This window comes from Heteronotia binoei, chromosome 7 (genome assembly GCF_032191835.1).
Source record: "Heteronotia binoei isolate CCM8104 ecotype False Entrance Well chromosome 7, APGP_CSIRO_Hbin_v1, whole genome shotgun sequence".
NCBI lineage: Eukaryota > Metazoa > Chordata > Lepidosauria > Squamata > Gekkonidae > Heteronotia > Heteronotia binoei.
Window position 1 is genome coordinate 22,904,781 of NC_083229.1, and position 20,866 is coordinate 22,925,646.

The 20,866-nt window shown below is 47.3% G+C and overlaps 1 protein-coding gene across 1 annotated transcript in view; it reads left to right on the top strand.

Annotated features, from left to right (window-relative positions):
* WASHC5 (WASH complex subunit 5) overlaps window positions 1-20,606 on the top strand; it is a 46,033-nt gene extending 25,427 nt beyond the window's left edge. Inside the window, exons 19-29 of the mRNA XM_060243226.1 lie at window positions 881-1,060; window positions 1,914-2,038; window positions 2,988-3,150; window positions 4,513-4,615; window positions 5,218-5,297; window positions 12,257-12,360; window positions 14,544-14,673; window positions 15,405-15,501; window positions 16,799-16,952; window positions 18,645-18,732; window positions 20,199-20,606. Of these exons, the coding sequence (XP_060099209.1) occupies window positions 881-1,060; window positions 1,914-2,038; window positions 2,988-3,150; window positions 4,513-4,615; window positions 5,218-5,297; window positions 12,257-12,360; window positions 14,544-14,673; window positions 15,405-15,501; window positions 16,799-16,952; window positions 18,645-18,732; window positions 20,199-20,255 (1,281 nt within the window). The 3' untranslated portion in view covers window positions 20,256-20,606. The remainder of the gene's footprint in view (window positions 1-880; window positions 1,061-1,913; window positions 2,039-2,987; window positions 3,151-4,512; window positions 4,616-5,217; window positions 5,298-12,256; window positions 12,361-14,543; window positions 14,674-15,404; window positions 15,502-16,798; window positions 16,953-18,644; window positions 18,733-20,198) is intronic.
* Window positions 20,607-20,866: the final 260 nt, after the last annotated feature.

Sequence of the window (20,866 nt, forward strand, 5' to 3'; positions counted from 1 at the left end):
ACTTTCCCTATGAAGAAAAATTAAAACGCTTGGGGCTCTTTAGCTTGGAGAAACATCAACTGAGGGGTAACATGATAGGGGTTTACAAGATTATACATGGGATACAGAAGGTAGAGAAAAAAGTACTTTTCTCCCTTTCTCACAATACCAGAACTTGTGGGCACACAATTAAATTGCTGAGCAGTCGGGTTAGAATGAATAAAAGGAGGTACTTGTTCACCCAAAAGCTGATTCACACATGGAATTCACTGCCACAGGAGGTGGTGGCAACTACAGGAATAGACAGCTTTAAGATGGGATGGAGTTCCATCAGTGGCTATTAGCCACGGGGAATAGATAGAACTCACTGTCAGTGATGCTCTGTATTCTTGGTGCTTGTGGGGGGGCAACAGTGGGAGGACTTCTAGTGTCCTGGCCCCACTGATGGACCTCCTGACAGCACCTGGGTTTTTTTGGACACTTTGTGTCAGGGTGTTGGGCTGGATGGGCCATTGGCCTGATCCATCATGGCTTCTCTTATGTTCTTAGTTCTTACTGTGCATAGAATCTGTAGTTGGAAAATTATCATAAATCTGCTAAAAACTAAGGCCGCCACAAGTTGAAAGGGTCATTCAAATGACTCCCTCACTCTAAACTATTACACAGTAAATTTGAAGTTAGTTTGTCATGAACACTTCACAGAACTGTTAGTTGTGCAGAAGTTGTACAGAACCTGCTAGTATACCCTTGTTATCATTGCTGTCAATAACGGTGCGTATAGCAGTTTTTCAGAGCGCAGATGATGTTACAACCCTTGGTGAGAGTTACCTCTGTAGCAGCCCTCTTTGAAATGAAAGTGAGATATCTCCCTGGCATGTTGAAACTTCCCTCCCTTTCTCAGCCCAGTGAACTCATGCCCAAGCTGAAAGACATGGCAGCCACCATGGATGGGTTCCACCGCTCCTTTGAGTATATCCAGGATTATGTCAACATTTACGGCTTAAAGATTTGGCAAGAAGAAGTGTCCCGGATTATCAATTACAACGTGGAACAGGAATGCAATAACTTCCTGCGGACAAAGGTACAAGAAGTGCTGGCTGATGAATTTTGGAATCTTTGACCAGTTTTTTAAAAAGGCTGGGGGGGTGGGATGCAGTCCTGTAATTTGCTCCACTGGATAAACCACCTGAAGGCTGCCGTTCCATCCCTCCATCCAGTACATTCAGTGTGCCCCACTGGAGCCGCAACTGGATGTGGGTGTTGCCCCAGTTTTGCAAGCCAATCCAGAATGTTGTGCTGCATAGTAGTGGGTGGATATGCTCTGCTTGTAGGAGGGACAGCAGTCAGAAACAGAAGCAGTATTTTAATGAAATTCCACAAAACTGTTACGGGCCACTTAGTCTTGCTTGGTACGGAGGGTGAGTTAGTCCAAACTGCTTTGAGAAGGTATCAACTAAAGAATTCAGATGACAGGAACAATCTACATTGATATATGTGTGTGTAAAGTGCCATCAAACTATAGCTGACTTACGGCAGCCCTAGAGGGATTTCAAGGCAAGCAACTTAACAGAAATAGTTTGTCGTTGTCTGCCTCTGCAGGGCAACCCTGGACTTCCTTGGTGGTCTCCAGGGCTTTTTTGTAGCAGGAACTCCTTTGCGTATTAGGCCACACCCCTCCTGATGTAGCCAATCCTCCAAGAGCCTACAGGGCTCTTAGTTCAGGGCCTACTGTAAGCTCCTGAAGGATTGGCTACATCAGCGGTGTGTGGCCTAATATGAAAAGGAGTTCCAGCTACCAAAAAAGCCCGAGTGGTCTCCCATCCAAATACTAGCCAGATCCATTGCAGTAGAAGGCATGAGGAGCCTTCCCCTTAAAGCAAACATTTTGTTAAAGAAGGATAGCACACTAAATAATTTCAGTATCTGTCTTTCAGATTCAAGATTGGCAAAGCATGTACCAGTCCACTCATATTCCAATCCCCAAATTCGTGCCCATAGATGAATCTGTTACATTTATTGGTCGACTCTGCCGAGAGATTCTGAGGATCACAGACCCTAAGTGAGTCATATATGGAATTTGCATATATTCTCCTATATATCGGGCTTGTTCTAGTAGCATAGCATTTGCATAACTGTGCGTAAAATCATGGCTGTGCCAAAATTTCACCCAGACAAATCCAGAGCAAAAGACCAGGGTTTTTTTCCCTATGGTAGTCCCTACCATAGGCAAGATCATAATATCATGTAGGCAAGATCATAATATCATGTTGTCATACAACCAGTCATATTTTTTAGCACGATGGTACCATGAGTCCAATTCGAAGTCAATGGAATGTCCTATCCTCACTCAAATAGGTTAACTTCTTCATGGCCCCTATGAGCAGTTATCAAAAAGGGGGAGTGCATTTCACTACAGAGAAAGATTGTTCACAAAACATACATACAAGTTCCATTTCAGTTCAGTACTAGTGTTCATTTCCACAGTGTTTAGCACGGAATGTGCTGTGATCGTAACAATACTTGGAATATCTCCTTATCAAATGTGGATGCATTCTAGGGCCATCTTGAACTGGTGGCCAATCCCTTGTACATGGGTGGGACACACAATGGGTGGGATCCCACTGACTTTTTTACTCAATCTCTCCCAATTCCCTTCCTTATTGCTTCTCCTGTCCCACATGGGTTTTGGCCATGATTCCCAATTTATTTGGGGAGGGGGGGATGGTCAGTGGCAAAACCTTCCTACCTTTTCCATCAGCAGAGAAGCTGGTGGGGCCAACCTTTGAGGACCCTCTCATAGTATCTGAAATGCACTGTCTCTTTGGGATTAAAAATGGAAAAATTTCCAAAAGAAGATAGAACTTTAATCTGGTACTTGCTCTCAGCTGCTAAGACATTGTATGCGCAGTTGTGGAAGCTGTAAGATATAGATTTGCTACCATATGTTACCAATAAAAATTGTTTATAATCGATGAAATGCACTGTCTCTTTTTCCTGTTTCCCATCAGAGTTGCCTGCTACATTGACCAGTTGAACACCTGGTATGATATGAAAAATCATCAGGAAGTGACCAACAGTCGGCTGTTCTCAGAGATCCAAGACACTCTGGGCACCTTTGGCCTGAACGGTTTAGACAGGCTACTCTGCTTCATGATCGTAAAGGAACTTCAGGTAAGAAAATACTTGGGACTGGCCTAGTCAAAGCCATTGCTTGCAGTGCAAAAATTTCAGGGAATTGTCTCAGAAAGACAGCCACTGTGTGCTTTTACATTTATCCATGTACGTGATGCACACTTCTGAGTGGAAGATGGGTTCCATTCTGCATTTATTCTGATGCCTGAGAATCTGGGGTACTGTGGATGGAACCAGATCCACTAATACGGAGGACATTAGCATTGGGGAGGGACGGTGGCTCAGTGGTAGAGCATCTGCTTGGTAAGCAGAAGGTCTCAGGTTCAATCCCTGGCATCTCCAACTAAAAGGGGTCCAGGCAAAGAGGCGTGAAAAACTTTAGCTTGAGACCCTGGAGAGCCACTGCCAGTCTGAATAGACAATACTGACTGATGGGCCAAGGGTCTGATTCAGTATAAGGCAGCTTCAGGTTGGAGCCGACTTACTGAAGTTAAACAAGGAAAACGAGGAAATGGTATTCTGATCAGCATTTGGCCAGTTAATATGTTGCACGGCTTATAATAGAACACATTAGCTTGCCTCTCAGAAACCTGGGAAGAGGGGGATGAGTCCCTGGCACCTCCTGTGGGAATTGGCAACTGGATCTTGTTGCAGGCCAGGGTATGTAGCTGTGTACCAGTTTCAACAGAGTTGCCTTGGCAGAAGGAAATGGGTCTTGCTCTAAGGGCCAAGCTAGAGCCATTTATTGGGCTGTTACCTTCATTGTTCCATGCAGCATGCTTGTAAAGCTAGATAAAAGATGTTCTCCTTTTACCCGCTGGAGACCCTCCTTTGTAGGGACACAAGAAGTAACTTCTGCATACATTTAATATATATAAATAGTGCTATCATACATGTCTCATTGAAGCGGCCTTATCCTGAGATAAACCCTTGGTCTGTCAAGGTCAGTGTCATCTACTCAGACCGGCAGTGGCTCTCCAGGGTAATTTGCCTCACCTGCTCCATGATCCTTTTAACTGGAGATATCAGGAATTAAACTGGGACCTTCGAAGCGCAAAGGGCATGCTGTACCACTCAGCCATGGTCTCTTCTAGCATGATTCAGTGATGGTCTTTTCCAAGTTATCAAGCCAGTTCTTCCATGCGTGTCACGAAATTGCAAGTTAAAACTTTTTTTCTTCCTTAGGGAATGTTGTTGAAATAATTACTGGATGCCATTTTTTTTTATTGGTTTTCTGCCGTCATTTTTCTTTCTGCTATTGCTGGCTTTTGAGTTTGCTGCTGCTGCTGTTGTTTTAATTCCTTTAGTTATCTAGTCTGCTTTCTAACTTTTCATTGTAAGAAGCCTTGACTGAAGTTTTAATGATAAAAAGGTGTGTTTGGCTTCCACCCCTCCCCCCAGAACTTCCTCAGCATGTTTCAGAAAATGGTGCTGCGTGATAAACCAGTCCTCGATGCCTTGAAAGTGCTCATGAATTCTGTCAGTCCTCTGAAAGGAATTGTGGGTAAGTTCCATGAGCGGGAATTCTTGGTGTAGGGAGTTACTGGGGTGGCTTAGTACCTTTTCAGGGTGGACCGCAGTACTTCTGTGGGTGTACGTGGAAGTCAGATGGCTGGTACTTTTTTAAAAACCAGACGGGAGTTGTAGGGGATGTCAGAAAGCACAAATAGTTCATGCTTCCTGTCTTCAACTCTAACAGGGTATATGTGTGTGTTACAAGATGGATGATATATGTGTGTGTTACAAGACGGATGATATGTCCAGGCAGGCAAAAAAGCACATACAATATGGTGGGCAGTGTTCCCTCTAAGCTGAGTTGGTGTGAGCTAGCTCAGATTTTTAGCCTCCGGCTCACATGTTTTTGTCTTAACTTAGGAGAAATGGCCCCAGAACAAACTAATTTATGCAGTAGCTTACAGCTTGAATGCAGTAGCTCAGGAAGTAGAATTTTTGCTCACACGACTTCACATCTTAGAGGGAGTATTGATTGTGGGTGCTGAGAAGGAAGGAACTTTTCTCCAAGACTCTCTTAATAAAAATAAACAAGTTGAGAACCTCCGATTCCAGACCATCTTTCACGTTTTATTCTTTGTTTCTTCATTGCAGCCAACAGCGGCAAAGTGTATTCTACAGCTGTTGCCAAAACTCAGAAGATATGGGCTGCTTACGCTGATGCTATTATGAAGGTATTTGACTTTTGATGCTTTTTTCTAAAATATGTTTCACCTAGGTCTTTGAGTGTGTACAGAGTGCCTTTCCCTTGTGTCACGGCTCCCACCCAACAGGGATCCAGGATTAAGGGTCGAACCTCAGTCAAGGTGGCTTCCAGACACATTAGTCTCTCTGCCTCTTATGATACCTCAAGCAAAATTGGCTTCTTCTCCTGCCCCTTAATTGATGCCCAATTGCCCTCAGCATTCTGTGCCTCACAGCGATCAATGAGCACGTTCAGTCCTCAGCATGCTGTTGTCTTCTACCCTGCCCACCCACTCGGTAGCTGCTTTTCACACACAAAACCCGACGCTGCTAGAAGATCCTATCCTGAATTCCTCAACATCAGAGGTAGTTCAGCCCCCAAAATTCATTCCTTGCAGTTTATGTCAGACTTTCTGCACTGCTGCTGCTGTCAGGAAATCGTACTTACTTGATTTTTAGAGCTCATGCATGCTTGTGCCATTTAATCACAACCAACTTTTGGCAGTCCCAGCAAGGGGCTTTCGAGACAAAAGATGAGTAGAGGGGGTTTGCCATTGCCTTCCTCTGCAGAGTCTTCCTTGGTGGTCTCCCTTCCAAGTACTGACCCTGCCTAGCTTCCAGCTTATGGTGACTCCAGCAAGGGGCTTCCAAGACAAGTGAGACACAGAGGGGGTTGGCCATGACCTTCCTCTGCAGAGTCTTCCTTGGTGGTCTCCCTTCCAAGTACTGTCCCTGCCTAGCTTCCGGCTTATGGTGACTCCAGCAAGGGGCTTCCAAGGCAAGTGAGACACAGGGGGGGTTGGCCATTGCCTTCCTCTGCAGAGTCTTCCTTGGTGGTCTCCCTTCCAAGTACTGACCCTGCCTAGCTTCCAGCTTATGGTGACTCCAGCAAGGGGCTTCCAAGACAAGTGAGACACAGAGGGGGTTGGCCATGACCTTCCTCTGCAGAGTCTTCCTTGGTGGTCTCCCTTCCAAGTACTGTCCCTGCCTAGCTTCCGGCTTATGGTGACTCCAGCAAGGGGCTTCCAAGGCAAGTGAGACACAGGGGGGGTTGGCCATTGCCTTCCTCTGCAGAGTCTTCCTTGGTGGTCTCCCTTCCAAGTACTGTCCCTGACTAGCTTCCAGCTTATGGTGACTCCAGCAAGGGGCTTCCAAGACAAGTGAGACACAGAGAGGGTTGGCCATGACCTTCCTCTGCAGAGTCTTCCTTGGTGGTCTCCCTTCCAAGTACTGTCCCTGCCTAGCTTCCGGCTTATGGTGACTCCAGCAAGGGGCTTCCAAGGCAAGTGAGACACAGGGGGGGTTGGCCATTGCCTTCCTCTGCAGAGTCTTCCTTGGTGGTCTCCCTTCCAAGTACTGTCCCTGACTAGCTTCCAGCTTATGGTGACTCCAGCAAGGGGCTTCCAAGGCAAGTGAGACACAGAGAGGGTTGGCCATGACCTTCCTCTGCAGAGTCTTCCTTGGTGGTCTCCCTTCCAAGTACTGTCCCTGCCTAGCTTCCGGCTTATGGTGACTCCAGCAAGGGGCTTCCAAGGCAAGTGAGACACAGGGGGGGTTGGCCATGGCCTTCCTCTGCAGAGTCTTCCTTGGTGGTCTCCCTTCCAAGTACTGACCCTGCTTAACTTCCAATTTATGGTGACCCCAGCAAGGGGCTTCCAAGGCAAGTGAGACACAGAGGGGGTTGGCCATGACCTTCCTCTGCAGAGTCTTCCTTGGTGGTCTCCCTTCCAAGTACTGACCCTGCCTAGCTTCCAGCTTATGGTGACTCCAGCAAGGGGCTTCCAAGACAAGTGAGACACAGAGGGGGTTGGCCATGGCCTTCCTCTGCAGAGTCTTCCTTGGTGGTCTCCCCTCCAAGTACTGACCCTGCTTAACTTCCAATTTATGGTGACTCCAGCAAGGGGCTTCCAAGGCAAGTGAGACACAGAGGGGGTTGGCCATGGCCTTCCTCTGCAGAGTCTTCCTTGGTGGTCTCCCTTCCAAGTACTGACCCTGCTTAACTTCCAATTTATGGTGACCCCAGCAAGGGGCTTCCAAGGCAAGTGAGACACAGAGGGGGTTGGCCATGGCCTTCCTCTGCAGAGTCTTCCTTGGTGGTCTCCCTTCCAAGTACTGACCCTGCTTAACTTCCAATTTATGGTGACCTCAGCAAGGGGCTTCCAAGACAAGTGAGACACAGAGGGGGTTGGCCATGGCCTTCCTCTGCAGAGTCTTCCTTGGTGGTCTCCCTTCCAAGTACTGACCCTGCCTAGCTTCCAGCTTATGGTGACTCCAGCAAGGGGCTTCCAAGACAAGTGAGACACAGAGGGGGTTGGCCATGGCCTTCCTCTGCAGAGTCTTCCTTGGTGGTCTCCCTTCCAAGTACTGACCCTGCTTAACTTCCAACTTATGGTGACCCCAGCAAGGGGCTTCCAAGACAAGTGAGACACAGAGGGGGTTGGCCATGACCTTCCTCTGCAGAGTCTTCCTTGGTGGTCTCCCTTCCAAGTACTGACCCTGCTTAACTTCCAACTTATGGTGACCCCAGCAAGGGGCTTCCAAGGCAAGTGAGACACAGAGGGGGTTGGCCATGGCCTTCCTCTGTAGAGTCTTCCTTGGTGGTCTCCCTTCCAAGTACTGACCCTGCCTAGCTTCCGGCTTATGGTGACTCCAGCAAGGGGCTTCCAAGACAAGTGAGACACAGGGGGGGTTGGCCATGGCCTTCCTCTGCAGAGTCTTCCTTGGTGGTCTCCCTTCCAAGTACTGTCCCTGCCTAGCTTCCGGCTTATGGTGACTCCAGCAAGGGGCTTCCAAGACAAGTGAGACACAGAGGGGGTTGGCCATGGCCTTCCTCTGTAGAGTCTTCCTTGGTGGTCTCCCTTCCAAGTACTGACCCTGCCTAGCTTCCGGCTTATGGTGACTCCAGCAAGGGGCTTCCAAGACAAGTGAGACACAGAGGGGGTTGGCCATGACCTTCCTCTGCAGAGTCTTCCTTGGTGGTCTCCCTTCCAAGTACTGTCCCTGCCTAGCTTCCGGCTTATGGTGACTCCAGCAAGGGGCTTCCAAGGCAAGTGAGACACAGGGGGGGTTGGCCATTGCCTTCCTCTGCAGAGTCTTCCTTGGTGGTCTCCCTTCCAAGTACTGACCCTGCCTAGCTTCCAGCTTATGGTGACTCCAGCAAGGGGCTTCCAAGACAAGTGAGACACAGAGGGGGTTGGCCATGACCTTCCTCTGCAGAGTCTTCCTTGGTGGTCTCCCTTCCAAGTACTGTCCCTGCCTAGCTTCCGGCTTATGGTGACTCCAGCAAGGGGCTTCCAAGACAAGTGAGACACAGAGGGGGTTGGCCATGGCCTTCCTCTGCAGAGTCTTCCTTGGTGGTCTCCCTTCCAAGTACTGACCCTGCTTAACTTCCAATTTATGGTGACCCCAGCAAGGGGCTTCCAAGGCAAGTGAGACACAGAGGGGGTTGGCCATGACCTTCCTCTGCAGAGTCTTCCTTGGTGGTCTCCCTTCCAAGTACTGACCCTGCCTAGCTTCCGGCTTATGGTGACTCCAGCAAGGGGCTTCCAAGACAAGTGAGACACAGGGGGGGTTGGCCATGGCCTTCCTCTGCAGAGTCATCCTTGGTGGTCTCCCTTCCAAGTACTGACCCTGCCTAGCTTCCGGCTTATGGTGACTCCAGCAAGGGGCTTCCAAGACAAGTGAGACACAGGGGGGGGTTGGCCATGGCCTTCCTCTGCAGAGTCTTCCTTGGTGGTCTCCCTTCCAAGTACTGACCCTGCCTAGCTTCCAGCTTATGGTGACTCCAGCAAGGGGCTTCCAAGACAAGTGAGACACAGAGGGGGTTGGCCATGGCCTTCCTCTGCAGAGTCTTCCTTGGTGGTCTCCCTTCCAAGTACTGACCCTGCTTAACTTCCAACTTATGGTGACCCCAGCAAGGGGCTTCCAAGGCAAGTGAGACACAGAGGGGGTTGGCCATGACCTTCCTCTGCAGAGTCTTCCTTGGTGGTCTCCCTTCCAAGTACTGACCCTGCTTAGCTTCCAATTTATGGTGACCCCAGCAAGGGGCTTTCAAGGCAAGTGAGAAACAGAGAGAGTTTCCCATTTCCTTCCTCCACAGAGTCTTTCTTGGTGGCTTCCCTTCCAAGTACTGACCCTGCCTAGCTTCCAGCTTATGGTGACTCCAGCAAGGGGCTTCCAAGACAAGTGAGACACAGAGGGGGTTGGCCATGGCCTTCCTCTGCAGAGTCTTCCTTGGTGGTCTCCCCTCCAAGTACTGACCCTGCCTAGCTTCCAGCTTATGGTGACTCCAGCAAGGGGCTTCCAAGACAAGTGAGACACAGAGGGGGTTGGCCATGGCCTTCCTCTGCAGAGTTTTCCTTGGTGGTCTCCCTTCCAAGTACTGACCCTGCTTAACTTCCAATTTATGGTGACCCCAGCAAGGGGCTTCCAAGGCAAGTGAGACACAGAGGGGGTTGGCCATGGCCTTCCTCTGCAGAGTCTTCCTTGGTGGTCTCCCTTCCAAGTACTGACCCTGCTTAACTTCCAATTTATGGTGACCCCAGCAAGGGGCTTCCAAGGCAAGTGAGACACAGAGGGGGTTGGCCATGACCTTCCTCTGCAGAGTCTTCCTTGGTGGTCTCCCTTCCAAGTACTGACCCTGCCTAGCTTCCGGCTTATGGTGACTCCAGCAAGGGGCTTCCAAGACAAGTGAGACACAGGGGGGGTTGGCCATGGCCTTCCTCTGCAGAGTCTTCCTTGGTGGTCTCCCTTCCAAGTACTGACCCTGCTTAACTTCCAACTTATGGTGACCCCAGCAAGGGGCTTCCAAGGCAAGTGAGACACAGAGGGGGTTGGCCATGACCTTCCTCTGCAGAGTCTTCCTTGGTGGTCTCCCTTCCAAGTACTGACCCTGCTTAACTTCCAACTTATGGTGACCCCAGCAAGGGGCTTCCAAGGCAAGTGAGACACAGAGGGGGTTGGCCATGACCTTCCTCTGCAGAGTCTTCCTTGGTGGTCTCCCTTCCAAGTACTGACCCTGCTTAACTTCCAATTTATGGTGACTCTAGCAAGGGGCTTCCAAGACAAGTGAGACACAGAGGGGGTTGGCCATGGCCTTCCTCTGCAGAGTCTTCCTTGGTGGTCTCCCTTCCAAGTACTGACCCTGCTTAACTTCCAACTTATGGTGACCCCAGCAAGGGGCTTCCAAGGCAAGTGAGACACAGAGGGGGTTGGCCATGACCTTCCTCTGCAGAGTCTTCCTTGGTGGTCTCCCTTCCAAGTACTGACCCTGCTTAGCTTCCAATTTATGGTGACCCCAGCAAGGGGCTTTCAAGGCAAGTGAGAAACAGAGAGAGTTTCCCATTTCCTTCCTCCACAGAGTCTTTCTTGGTGGCTTCCCTTCCAAGTACTGACCCTGCTTAACTTCCAACTTATGGTGACCCCAGCAAGGGGCTTCCAAGGCAAGTGAGACACAGAGGGGGTTGGCCATGGCCTTCCTCTGTAGAGTCTTCCTTGGTGGTCTCCCTTCCAAGTACTGACCCTGCTTAACTTCTAACCTATGGTGACCCCAGCAAGGGGCTTCCAAGGCAAGTGAGATGCAGAGGGGGTTGGCCATGGCCTTCCTCTACAGAGTCTTCCTTGGTGATCCCCCATCCATGTAATGACCCTGCTTAGCTTCCGAGATCTGATGAGATCAGGCTATTTTATGCCACCCACCCTCCTTAAAGTACCATGTTGTGTGTAAAGTGCTGTCTGTCGAGTACTGCACAATCTCCATTAATGATGACCTCTATGTTCGTTAAAACATAGATAGTTTATTCCCTGAATGAACAAGTTACAGAGCAAGACTTCATCTTGGTAGAACTGGGGTTACAGGTACAGATAGTTAGATGTATTGGCCAAGACCGTTACTCATTTGAGCAAAAAAAGCGCCTTTTTTCTACCAATGAAACATCCCCCTTTCGCCCCTCGGTTCACATTCCAGTTAGAACCAAAAGAGAGTAGCTGACCTTGAGACCAAAACGTACCACATTCCTCACAGTGAGAAAAGGTTACTTGTAAGTTTCACAGACATAACATATGTCTGCAGCAAAGCTTCTTCTGACACCTCAAAGGGGATATCGGAAGCATCGTAACCGATGAGAGAGACACACACTTGACAGCTGCTGCTCATGCCACCATCGTCCCTTTGGGGAGGGGAGGCAATGTTGGCAAGGAGAGCAGAAGCTGCCCTGTGAGTTCCTTTTGCCTGGCCTCACCATTGGGATTTGAGAGGGAGCCCTGCTACAACAGCCATGTTGGCAATACCAGAAGGGGCCTGGAACAGAAGGTGGTTTGGGGGCTTTGGAGGTCAAAACCAGAACTTTGCATTTAAGGCAGAAGTGAGCCGATGCAGAGTCCAGAGCAGCAGCATTCCACCACTAGGGGTCGCTAATAATCTGTTGGAACCTGACAATCCCGAAATCCTTGAACTGTTTTCTGGGGCACAGAAGGAAAAGGAGAAGAGGAAGTTATCAATTCCATGTGCTCATCTACTCGCACATAGCATGTTTCCATGTGTGGCCAAACTTGCTTAATTTAAGAGCCACATAGAATAAATATCAGATGTTTGAGAGCCTCAAGTCATGAGCATTGGATGTTTGAGAGGAAGGAAGGAAGGAAGGAAGGAAGGAAGGAAGGAAGGAAGGAAGGAAGGAAGGAAGGAAGGAAGGAAGGAAGGAAGATAAATGGGGTGGGGAAAAGTGGAAAGACAGCAACTTTAACTTTAAATGCATTCTCCAAGCCACCAACTAATGGGGCAGTGAGGGCTTCAAGAGCCACACAATATGTGTGAAAGAGCCACATGTGGCTCCTGAGCCACAGTTTGGCCACCCTTGGTTTATAGTATCCAGCTTGGAATGCTTTAAGCTCCTCCCTCCTCACTAAGCGCTTACTTCCTTTTCTTTTTCTTCTTTCCCACTCTTCCCAGGTTGGCCAGATGCAGATATTAAGACGCCAGATCGCCAATGAACTTAATTATTCCTGCAGATTCGATTCTAAGCACTTAGCAGCGGCACTGGAAAACCTCAACAAGTAAGAATCCAGACCCCTTGGTGAACAGCTTCTGTAATCATGAGAATAGCAGTAATCTGTTCTCCTCTTGCAATTCTAGCTTGCCTCCTCACGGTGCACCCGGGGTAATGCTAAAGAGCTAGAACTTCTGCCTTCCAGGCAATCGTAGGGTCTTCTAGCTACTCTACACACATGGAAGCAATCAACCAATCACACAGTCCTTCTCAGGACTACTTGTCAAGGGGTATAGGACACTGCAACTGCCAAACGCCAATACTTGTTGCAAATCTTGCTGGCCAATAAAATAGATTTAGCTCTTGTTCAAGAAACTCATATTGATAATGAAAATCAAGTCTGCCACAGAATGAAAATTGTGGTATATGATGTTATTGGCATCACATATCATCATACCTTCAGCCTTATTTCAACTTCTAAATAACGTACTGAGCCAATAGAATTTTCTAAGTAATTGTGGATCAATCAGCAAGCAAGCAGAAGACACTGGGTGACGGTCAGTTCCAGGGCTCGGTCCTCGCTCAAGTTCTTTTCAAGCTATACATCTCCAGGGGTGGAATTTGTAAGCTCTTGGAGGATTGGCTGCATCGGGGGTGGGGTGGGGGTGGCCTAATATGCAAAGGAGCTCCTGCTAGAATTCCACCCTTGTAGCATCTCTGATGTTCCTGAGATTATATCCAGGAAATTGGCTTATGCCAATGACATGATGATTCAAGTAAGGCACAAATATGACTAGGGACCCCAAAATTTCGACTTACTACTATAGTAAATGGTGGCTGATCTCAGGTCCAGGAAAAACAGAATCTGTTTCCATCTCATAAGCAATCTTGAATATAGAAAGATAACTGAAAACAGGGAGTTGCCCATCTACAAAGACACGGATGATGCGGGCCTATCCAGACTAAGATTCTGACACCCAGCAATAAGATCTGCACAATCCCCACAGTCACAAAATTTCAATCCCGGGAATGAATGGTTTCTAACATGAATGCAATCAGTTCTACCCGATATCCATAACTTGATAAACACCAATGATTGTCCCACAGGATTTGACTTGCCATGTAAAGTATGGAAGATAGCTAATAGAATATGAACAGGCTTTGGCAGCTGTGCAGACTTGTTGTTTAAATGAGGCAAGATTCCAGGACCCCAATGCAATTGTGGTGCAGCCCACCAAACTATTTTCTGCCTGTCACAGGAATGTGAGCCTCATGCTTTCCAGGGAGATGTGACGGAGCTCTTTGAACTCTCCCCAGCTGCTTTTGAGGGGATTGAAAATTTAGATGTTAGTATTTTGGGGGGATTGCTCAATTGGTCTGCGTACCCATTATATCATATTTTGTTATTACATGATTCCTGTGTGTAACTCCGCTGTATGATAAAAAAAAATAATAATCGCCCTCCTAATTTAAATGAACATCAAAAAGCAAGTTAATATTTATTAGGGTTTGTAGAATCTTTCGGGCTCAAGTGCCGTGTTCTACTGGAGAAAGTTTTTTCTCCAGTAGAACACGGCACTTGAGCCCGAAAGATTCTACAAACCCTAATGATGTTACCAGCCGTGAAAACCTGAAATCTTTGATAAGTTAATATTTGATTCAAAATGAAGCTCTGCTGTTTCAGATAGAAAGAGGGGGGCTGAAATGAAGTGGGTTTGCAGCTGTCATGGCAAGGGTGGATACGGAGGTTTCGTTGGCACTGCCCTCCTGGCGACAGCCCTTTCTGAGATTTCACACTAAGTGCTGCCTGCATGCCTTACAATGGTCAGGGCTAAATGCTTGATTTCATGGAGATTTATGGTACTCAGGGTCCACCATTGGCTGCTGGCCCTTGTGAGTAAAGGGAACCTCCATATTCATGGGCAGCAAACCTCTGAAATCCAGTCTAGAAGGTATCATCTGGAACCTCCATGCCTTGTTGTTGGTCCTCCAAAATAACTGTGTAACCACCGTGCGAGACAGGACACTGGACTAGGTGGACCATAGTGTGTCACTTATTTTTCCTGTTTACTTTTTAAATTTTATTTGAATCCCAAGATTCTTACGATGATGAATGCCACCCGTGTGATTGGACATGGAATATAATGCCTCGGCTTTAAGAAACTGGAGGACTTTGCTCACTTGTTATGTTTCGCCTTTCTTCTAAAGACCATTTAGAGTCGGTCTCCTTTCTCTGTTGTGTCTTGGTAGGGCAATCCTTGCAGACATAGAAGCCCACTATCAGGACCCATCGCTGCCTTACCCGAGAGAAGATAACACCCTTTTGTATGAGATCACAGCTTATTTGGAGGCAGCCGGCATTCATAATCCATTAAACAAGGTGAGATTCGTGTTCCCCGTTGAAATACAATTTTTTGACAGCCAGAATTGTACAATGGTCCTTCATTCTTTCACTCATTCATTTCACAGGTCTGTGGCTGAAAATAAATTTTGAACCAGCATCCTCACAGCTACACTATGCTTCACTAGCTTGAAATGCATTGGTGTTTTTGTGGCACATGGCGCTACTGAAGGGGAAAGTCCCCCAAAGCTCTTGAGAGGGTGGTAGCCATGTTGGTCTGCAGAGGAACAGCTAGATACGAGTGCTGTAGCATCTGAGAGATATACAAGATTTTCAGGGTATGAGCTTTTAAGAGTCAAAACTCATTTTGTTGCGTATCCTTAACCCTTGAGTCACAGGAGTTAGTTGTTAGTCTGTTGCTGCAAAACAGTAAAGAGTCCAGTAGCACCTTTAAGACTAACAAATTTTATTGCAGCATAAGCTTTCGAGAAACACAGCTCTCTTCATCAGAGACAACTGATGAAAGGAGCGATGTTTCTCGAAAACCTATGCTACAATAAAATTTGTTAGTCCTCAAGGTGCGACTGGACTCTTTACTAGTTTGACTCTTGAGAGCTCATACCCAAAAATCTTGTTGATCTCTGTGATGCTGCCCACCCTCCAATCTTAGCTACTTAGAATGAAGATAATAAATTTCTAAGATCACTGGATTGGCAATATGAAAATCCAACTCAATAGATCCTTCCTCCCTTCTCTCGCTTCCTTTCCAGATCTACATAACTACAAAACGGCTGCCATATTTCCCTATTGTGAATTTCCTGTTTCTGATTTCCCAGTTGCCGAAGCTCCAGTACAACAAAAACTTTGGTACAGTATACACTGCTGCCTGTGCCTTTAAGTATGGTTGCCAAAGAGCTTTCTTTTTGTCTAGTACAAGTTTAGTCCATGTTTCTCCCAAGGAACTCAGAGCTGCATGCAGGTCTTTCTCTTCCCTTCAAGCCAGTGTGGTGTCGTGGTTAAGACTCTTATCTGGGAGACCTGGGTTTGATTCCCCAGTCCTCCACATACACCCGCTGATGTGACCTTGAGTCAGTCACAAGTTCTCGCAGAACTGTTCCTCTCAAGAGCAGTTTCTGTCAGAACTCTCTCAGCTCCACCTGCCTCACAGGGTGTCTGTTGTGGGGAGAGGAAGGGAAAGGAGATTGTGAGCCACTCTGATACTCCTTTGGGTAGTGAAGGGCAGGATATAAATCCAATCTCTTCTTCTATGTACCCTGACTACATGTGCAGCATTATGAAAAAACACATCTTTGTAACCAGCTGTCAGCACAACTGAAAGCGTATTTGATGAGGTTCTGTACTCAAATACTTGGAGAGATGTACACAGAAATATGAAGCTGCTGTATTCAGAGTCAGGCCGTTTGCCTGTTAAACTCAATGCTGTCTCCTCTGACTGGCTCTCCAGAGTCTCTGGCAAAGGTCATTCGCATCTCTTACATGATACTTTCGATTGGATATTCGGGGGATTGAACCTGGAACCTTTTGTATACAAAGTGAACATTATGCCACTGAACCATGGTCCTGCCCCATGAAAATCAGAAAGTTACAGTGGTGCCATCAGAGCCAGATTTGGGTTAGAGGCCCAGCTCATCATCTCCATTCTCCACCAAATGCAGGCAAATACCAAGCCCTATTGACTGCAGTGTTTCTGAGCAAATACACAGAATACCGAGCAGTATTTCCATGTTAGGAAGTAGCAGTCAGCTGCCTCGCAGATACCCACTACGCCCCTTTGCTTTTCCTAAGGGTCCACTGACCACCAGAAATAAAAATGGGATGGGATTTAGTAGGTAACAGCAGGAGGAGGAAGAGGAAAAGTCCCATTCTACAAAGCCATGGGGGTGTGTAAATTTACCCAATGTATGTGTCTATCTGTGGACTCTGTCCTTGGTCAGAAAGCTGCTCAACTAGTGCAGTCATTCACCTTGCAGGTAACTTTCTCCTTGCCAATTTGGTGGCATGGAGACAATCCCCCTGACCCACATTGGTGAGCTATTACTTGTGAGCTGTAAGCCACCATAGAGAGCTATTCACAATGGCCTCTACAGAGTGGCCATTCCATGGACTGAAAGCAGGTGAGGAACTTGTTTGGTTATCTTTTCAGGGATGGCCTGCAAGAAGCCAGCCGACCCGATAGACTGGCCACCTCTGGTACTCGGGCTTCTCACTCTGCTGAAGCAGTTTCACTCACGATACACCGAACAGTTTCTGGCTCTGATTGGCCAGTTTGTTAGGTCTACGATGGAACAGTGCACGAGGTACCCCCCCCTTTTTTTTTGCTTCCCTTGGCACCTCCTATGCAAAGCTTTCTCTTCACAGGCAGGTGGCGTATTGGACTGGACCATTTCCAGTTGCAGGGGAGGAGAATCTTTTTTTTATGATCTACATAAATGAAGAAACCTCCCTGCAAGGAAAAAACTAATACATCAGGAGAAGAGATTCTATCATAGCACACGCCCTGTGTCCTAGTTTTCTATTTGGAGGGATTTGCTTAAATTATAGGAGAGTATCTGTGTTCTCCCTGACTCCAATGTGAAGTGGAACAACCCATATGAACATATGAAGCTGCCTTCTACTGACTCATACCGCCTGGGTCCATCAAAGTCCGTATTGTATACTCAGACTGGCAGCGGCTCTCCATGGTCTCAAGCTGAAGTTTTTCATGCCTACTTGCCTGGACCCTTTTTAGTTGGAGATGCCGGGGATTGAACCTGGGACCTTCTGCTTACCAAGCAGATGCTTTACCACTGAGCCACCGTCCCTCCCCAAGAAGAATCCATTCTGCCACTTTTTGACTCAAAACACCTCATCCCCATATTGCAGGGTCTGTAGAGACCAGAATGGAAATGTCTTTATTCTCTTCCTTTTTTATTATAGCTGGGGTCCCTGACCTCTTTGATCCTGTGGGGCAACTTTGGAATCCTGACAGGGTGTGGTGAGCACGGCCACCAATGGCTGTCACAAATAGTGGAGCCAGACATACAATGGCTGCCACAGCTTATCTCCAGTCACACAGTGAAGATCCTTGTGCTATGGTGGAAGTGACAGCCAAAGCCAATCAGTTGTTGGGGCTGCAACGGTAAAAGCAGGCTCTGGACCACAAAAGCAGATGCTGCAGTGTCAATCTTTAAGGTGCAGCAGGCCTCAGCATACATCCAGCTGATCTGCTGTCTCCAATTTCTATCGCTCAGTTGCAGGGGTGGAATTCTAGCAGGAGCTCCTTTGCATATTAGGCCACACACCCCTTGATGTAGCCAATCCTCCAAGAGCTTACAGGGCTCTTAGTACAGAGCCCACTAAGCTCCAGGAGGATTGGCTACTTCGGGGTGTGTGGCCTAATATGCAAAGAAGCTCCTGCTAGAATTCCACCCCTGCTCAGTTGTCAAAGAAATATCCTGCTCCTGTTGGGTGTGGCCTCTCTGCACCAGGGGAGGAAAAATCTGAGTGGTGACCGCACAGAATGACATTATTTGGGAAGAGTGACAAAGATGAGGGTCAGTGGGGATAGGGGGAGGATGCAATTTTGGCTGGCCCATGAGAATGTGCTCTGGAGTCCCGTGTTGCAGTGAGTTTGGAAAGCACAGTCGGGCAACTATTGAAAGAGCATCCAAGATTTCTCCCGAAGGCTGCAGTATGTGAGCAAATTCCACATTTTAATAACTCCCTCTTCAAGCAAGGTGCCTCCACCTTAAAAAAAAAAAAAAGCCATGTCACTTCTGAACTCAGGAGGCACAAAGAGCGAGGTTTGTGGGGCAGTTTTTATCTGGCAGGCTGGACAATATTGAGAGGAAGTGGTCCTTCAAGTTTAGGAATACATACTGTGCGATGTGGTTGTGTATGTTTGTGTGAGAGAGGTTTTTAGGCTACTATTTAAAAATCCTGCTTAAATTTAAGAGGTTATCTGTCACTTTCAAATGATCGTTCACCTCTGTGCGGTTCGGTGTCTATAGCCAGAAGATCCCAGAAATGCCAGCGGATGTTGTGGGTGCCCTGCTTTTCCTAGAAGACTACGTCCGGTATACAAAGTTACCACGAAGGGTAAGCGTTTGGGGCAAATTCTGAAAAATGCACAGGAATCTTTGGACTCACTTCTGTATTAAGCCTCTTTTTGGCATCTGTCATGAATTAACCCTTGGGTCAGTGTAGAGATTAGCTATAGATTGTAGAATATATCAGTAAAATAATGTGGACGAGCCCTGCTGGATCAGACCAGTGGTCCATCTAGTCCGGCATCCTGTCTCACACAGTGACCAACCAGTTCCTCTGGAGGGCCAACAACAGGGCATAGAGGCTGAGGCCTTCATAAGAACACAAGAAGAGCCCTGCTGGATCAGAGCAGTGGTCCATCTAGTCCGGCATCCTGTCTCACACTGTGACCAACCAGTTCCTCTGAAGATCCAAGAACAGGGCAGTAAAAGCCTTCTCCTTGTGCTGCCTCCTGAAATTGTGGGATTCAGAGATTGACTGCCTCTAAATGTGGAGGTTCCCTTTAGTCACCATGGCTGCTAGCCGCTGATAGACCTATCCTCCACATATCTGTCTGAGCCCCTTTTAAACTTCAGTCCCAGGCATATCCAATAAAAAACTTGTGCTGGAAAAAGCCCCAGTGTGAGAGCCTTGAAAGCTGCCACATGGCAGGGGTGGCCAAACTTGCTTAATGTGAGGGCCACGTAGAATAAACATCAGATGTTTGAGAGCCTCAAAATAGGAGGGAGGAAGACAGTTTCCAGTCTTTAAACCTCAAAGACAGGCTTTAAAATGTGCAGGCACCTCCTGAGGAAACCTCAAAAACCAATGGCAGAGAAGCTACAGCAGATTTCCGGCAGCTGGGGGCAAGACTTCCCTTTTCCCCTTGCGAACAGCAGAAGCAGCTCAAATTGTGCAAATGCACGTTGATCAGCTGAAACAATTCTTACCTTCCACAGAAGGGCTGTTTGCATTTATGATGCAGTGCAAAACAAAAGATTCTCAAGCTGCCTCAGATGTGCATTCAGCAGCACGGCCCAATTCCATGCTATAGAGGCGCATGTATGAATCGTGCAGCCATGTGAGACAGTCACGTGTACCTTTCGCGCACTCTTAGCCAGAGGGCGAGGATACCAGTCAGTTAAGAGAAATCTACACAACTTGCCACAGTTGGCCTAGTTGTGTTATGCAGACACCACTGCTGTTGGACATGGTGCCTTATGGGAGCAGCTTCTGCACCGCTGCCTGTACATGTGAAGGGGGGAGACACAGAAGGCTGGATTAAATGCCCTGGACTAAATGTGGCACTTGGGCAGGATTGCTCCATGGCCAGTTAAAGACGCAACCGGCAAGCAGTGAAACTGTTCTTCTCCCAGTGAACTCTCACATTTTGTGGCATATGTGAAAACTCTACATGAATATTACAAACGTACATTTAGCACTCTTGCTAAGGCATTGAATTTTTTTTTTAATCATTAAATCAGATAAGTGGTTTGTGCAACATTTTAAACAGTGTCTTGGGTCCTTCTGTCTCTTAGGTGGTTGAAGCTCATGTGCCTAGTTTCATTTTCGATGAATTCCGCACAGTTCTCTGACCCCCTGTGGAAGGAACAGCCCCAGATGGAGCGATGAAGGAACCTCTGATATGACAAGGAGGAGGAGGGAGAAGGAAAATAACATTTCAGAGCTGGCTTTTATTTGCATCTTGCATCATTCTCGTACAGTGGTGTGAGTTGACCGTAATCAGCAGTACTTAACCCTGTTTTAAAAACCTTGGCATTTATGCTCCGATGGTTCGCTTGATCTTAGCCCTTGAGCGTTTTGTACTTAACTTGTAATGTTGTACACAATTCTCTATGTACAAAAATTGTTTATGTTCATAGAAGACCATTTTGTGGACATAGCTACTTTATTCCACAGCATTAAAAATTGTCATATTGAAATAAGGAGTTTTAGAAGTCTTGCCTGTTTTTCACATGGTTCAGAAATATTTATTAGTGCTGTTCTGGGGAGAGGGGGGATTACAGGTATTTGCAAAATACATTGGGTCTCTGGCTTTAAATGAATGATTCCCATAGCATTTCTCTGCCATGCCAATATAAGCCCCTAAGGCCATGACGATGACACCATGTCGACATTAATCCATAGAATTACTTCAGACATCGTGTGAAACTGTGGTTTATTTTAACTTCCGGTTAGTGTCAGT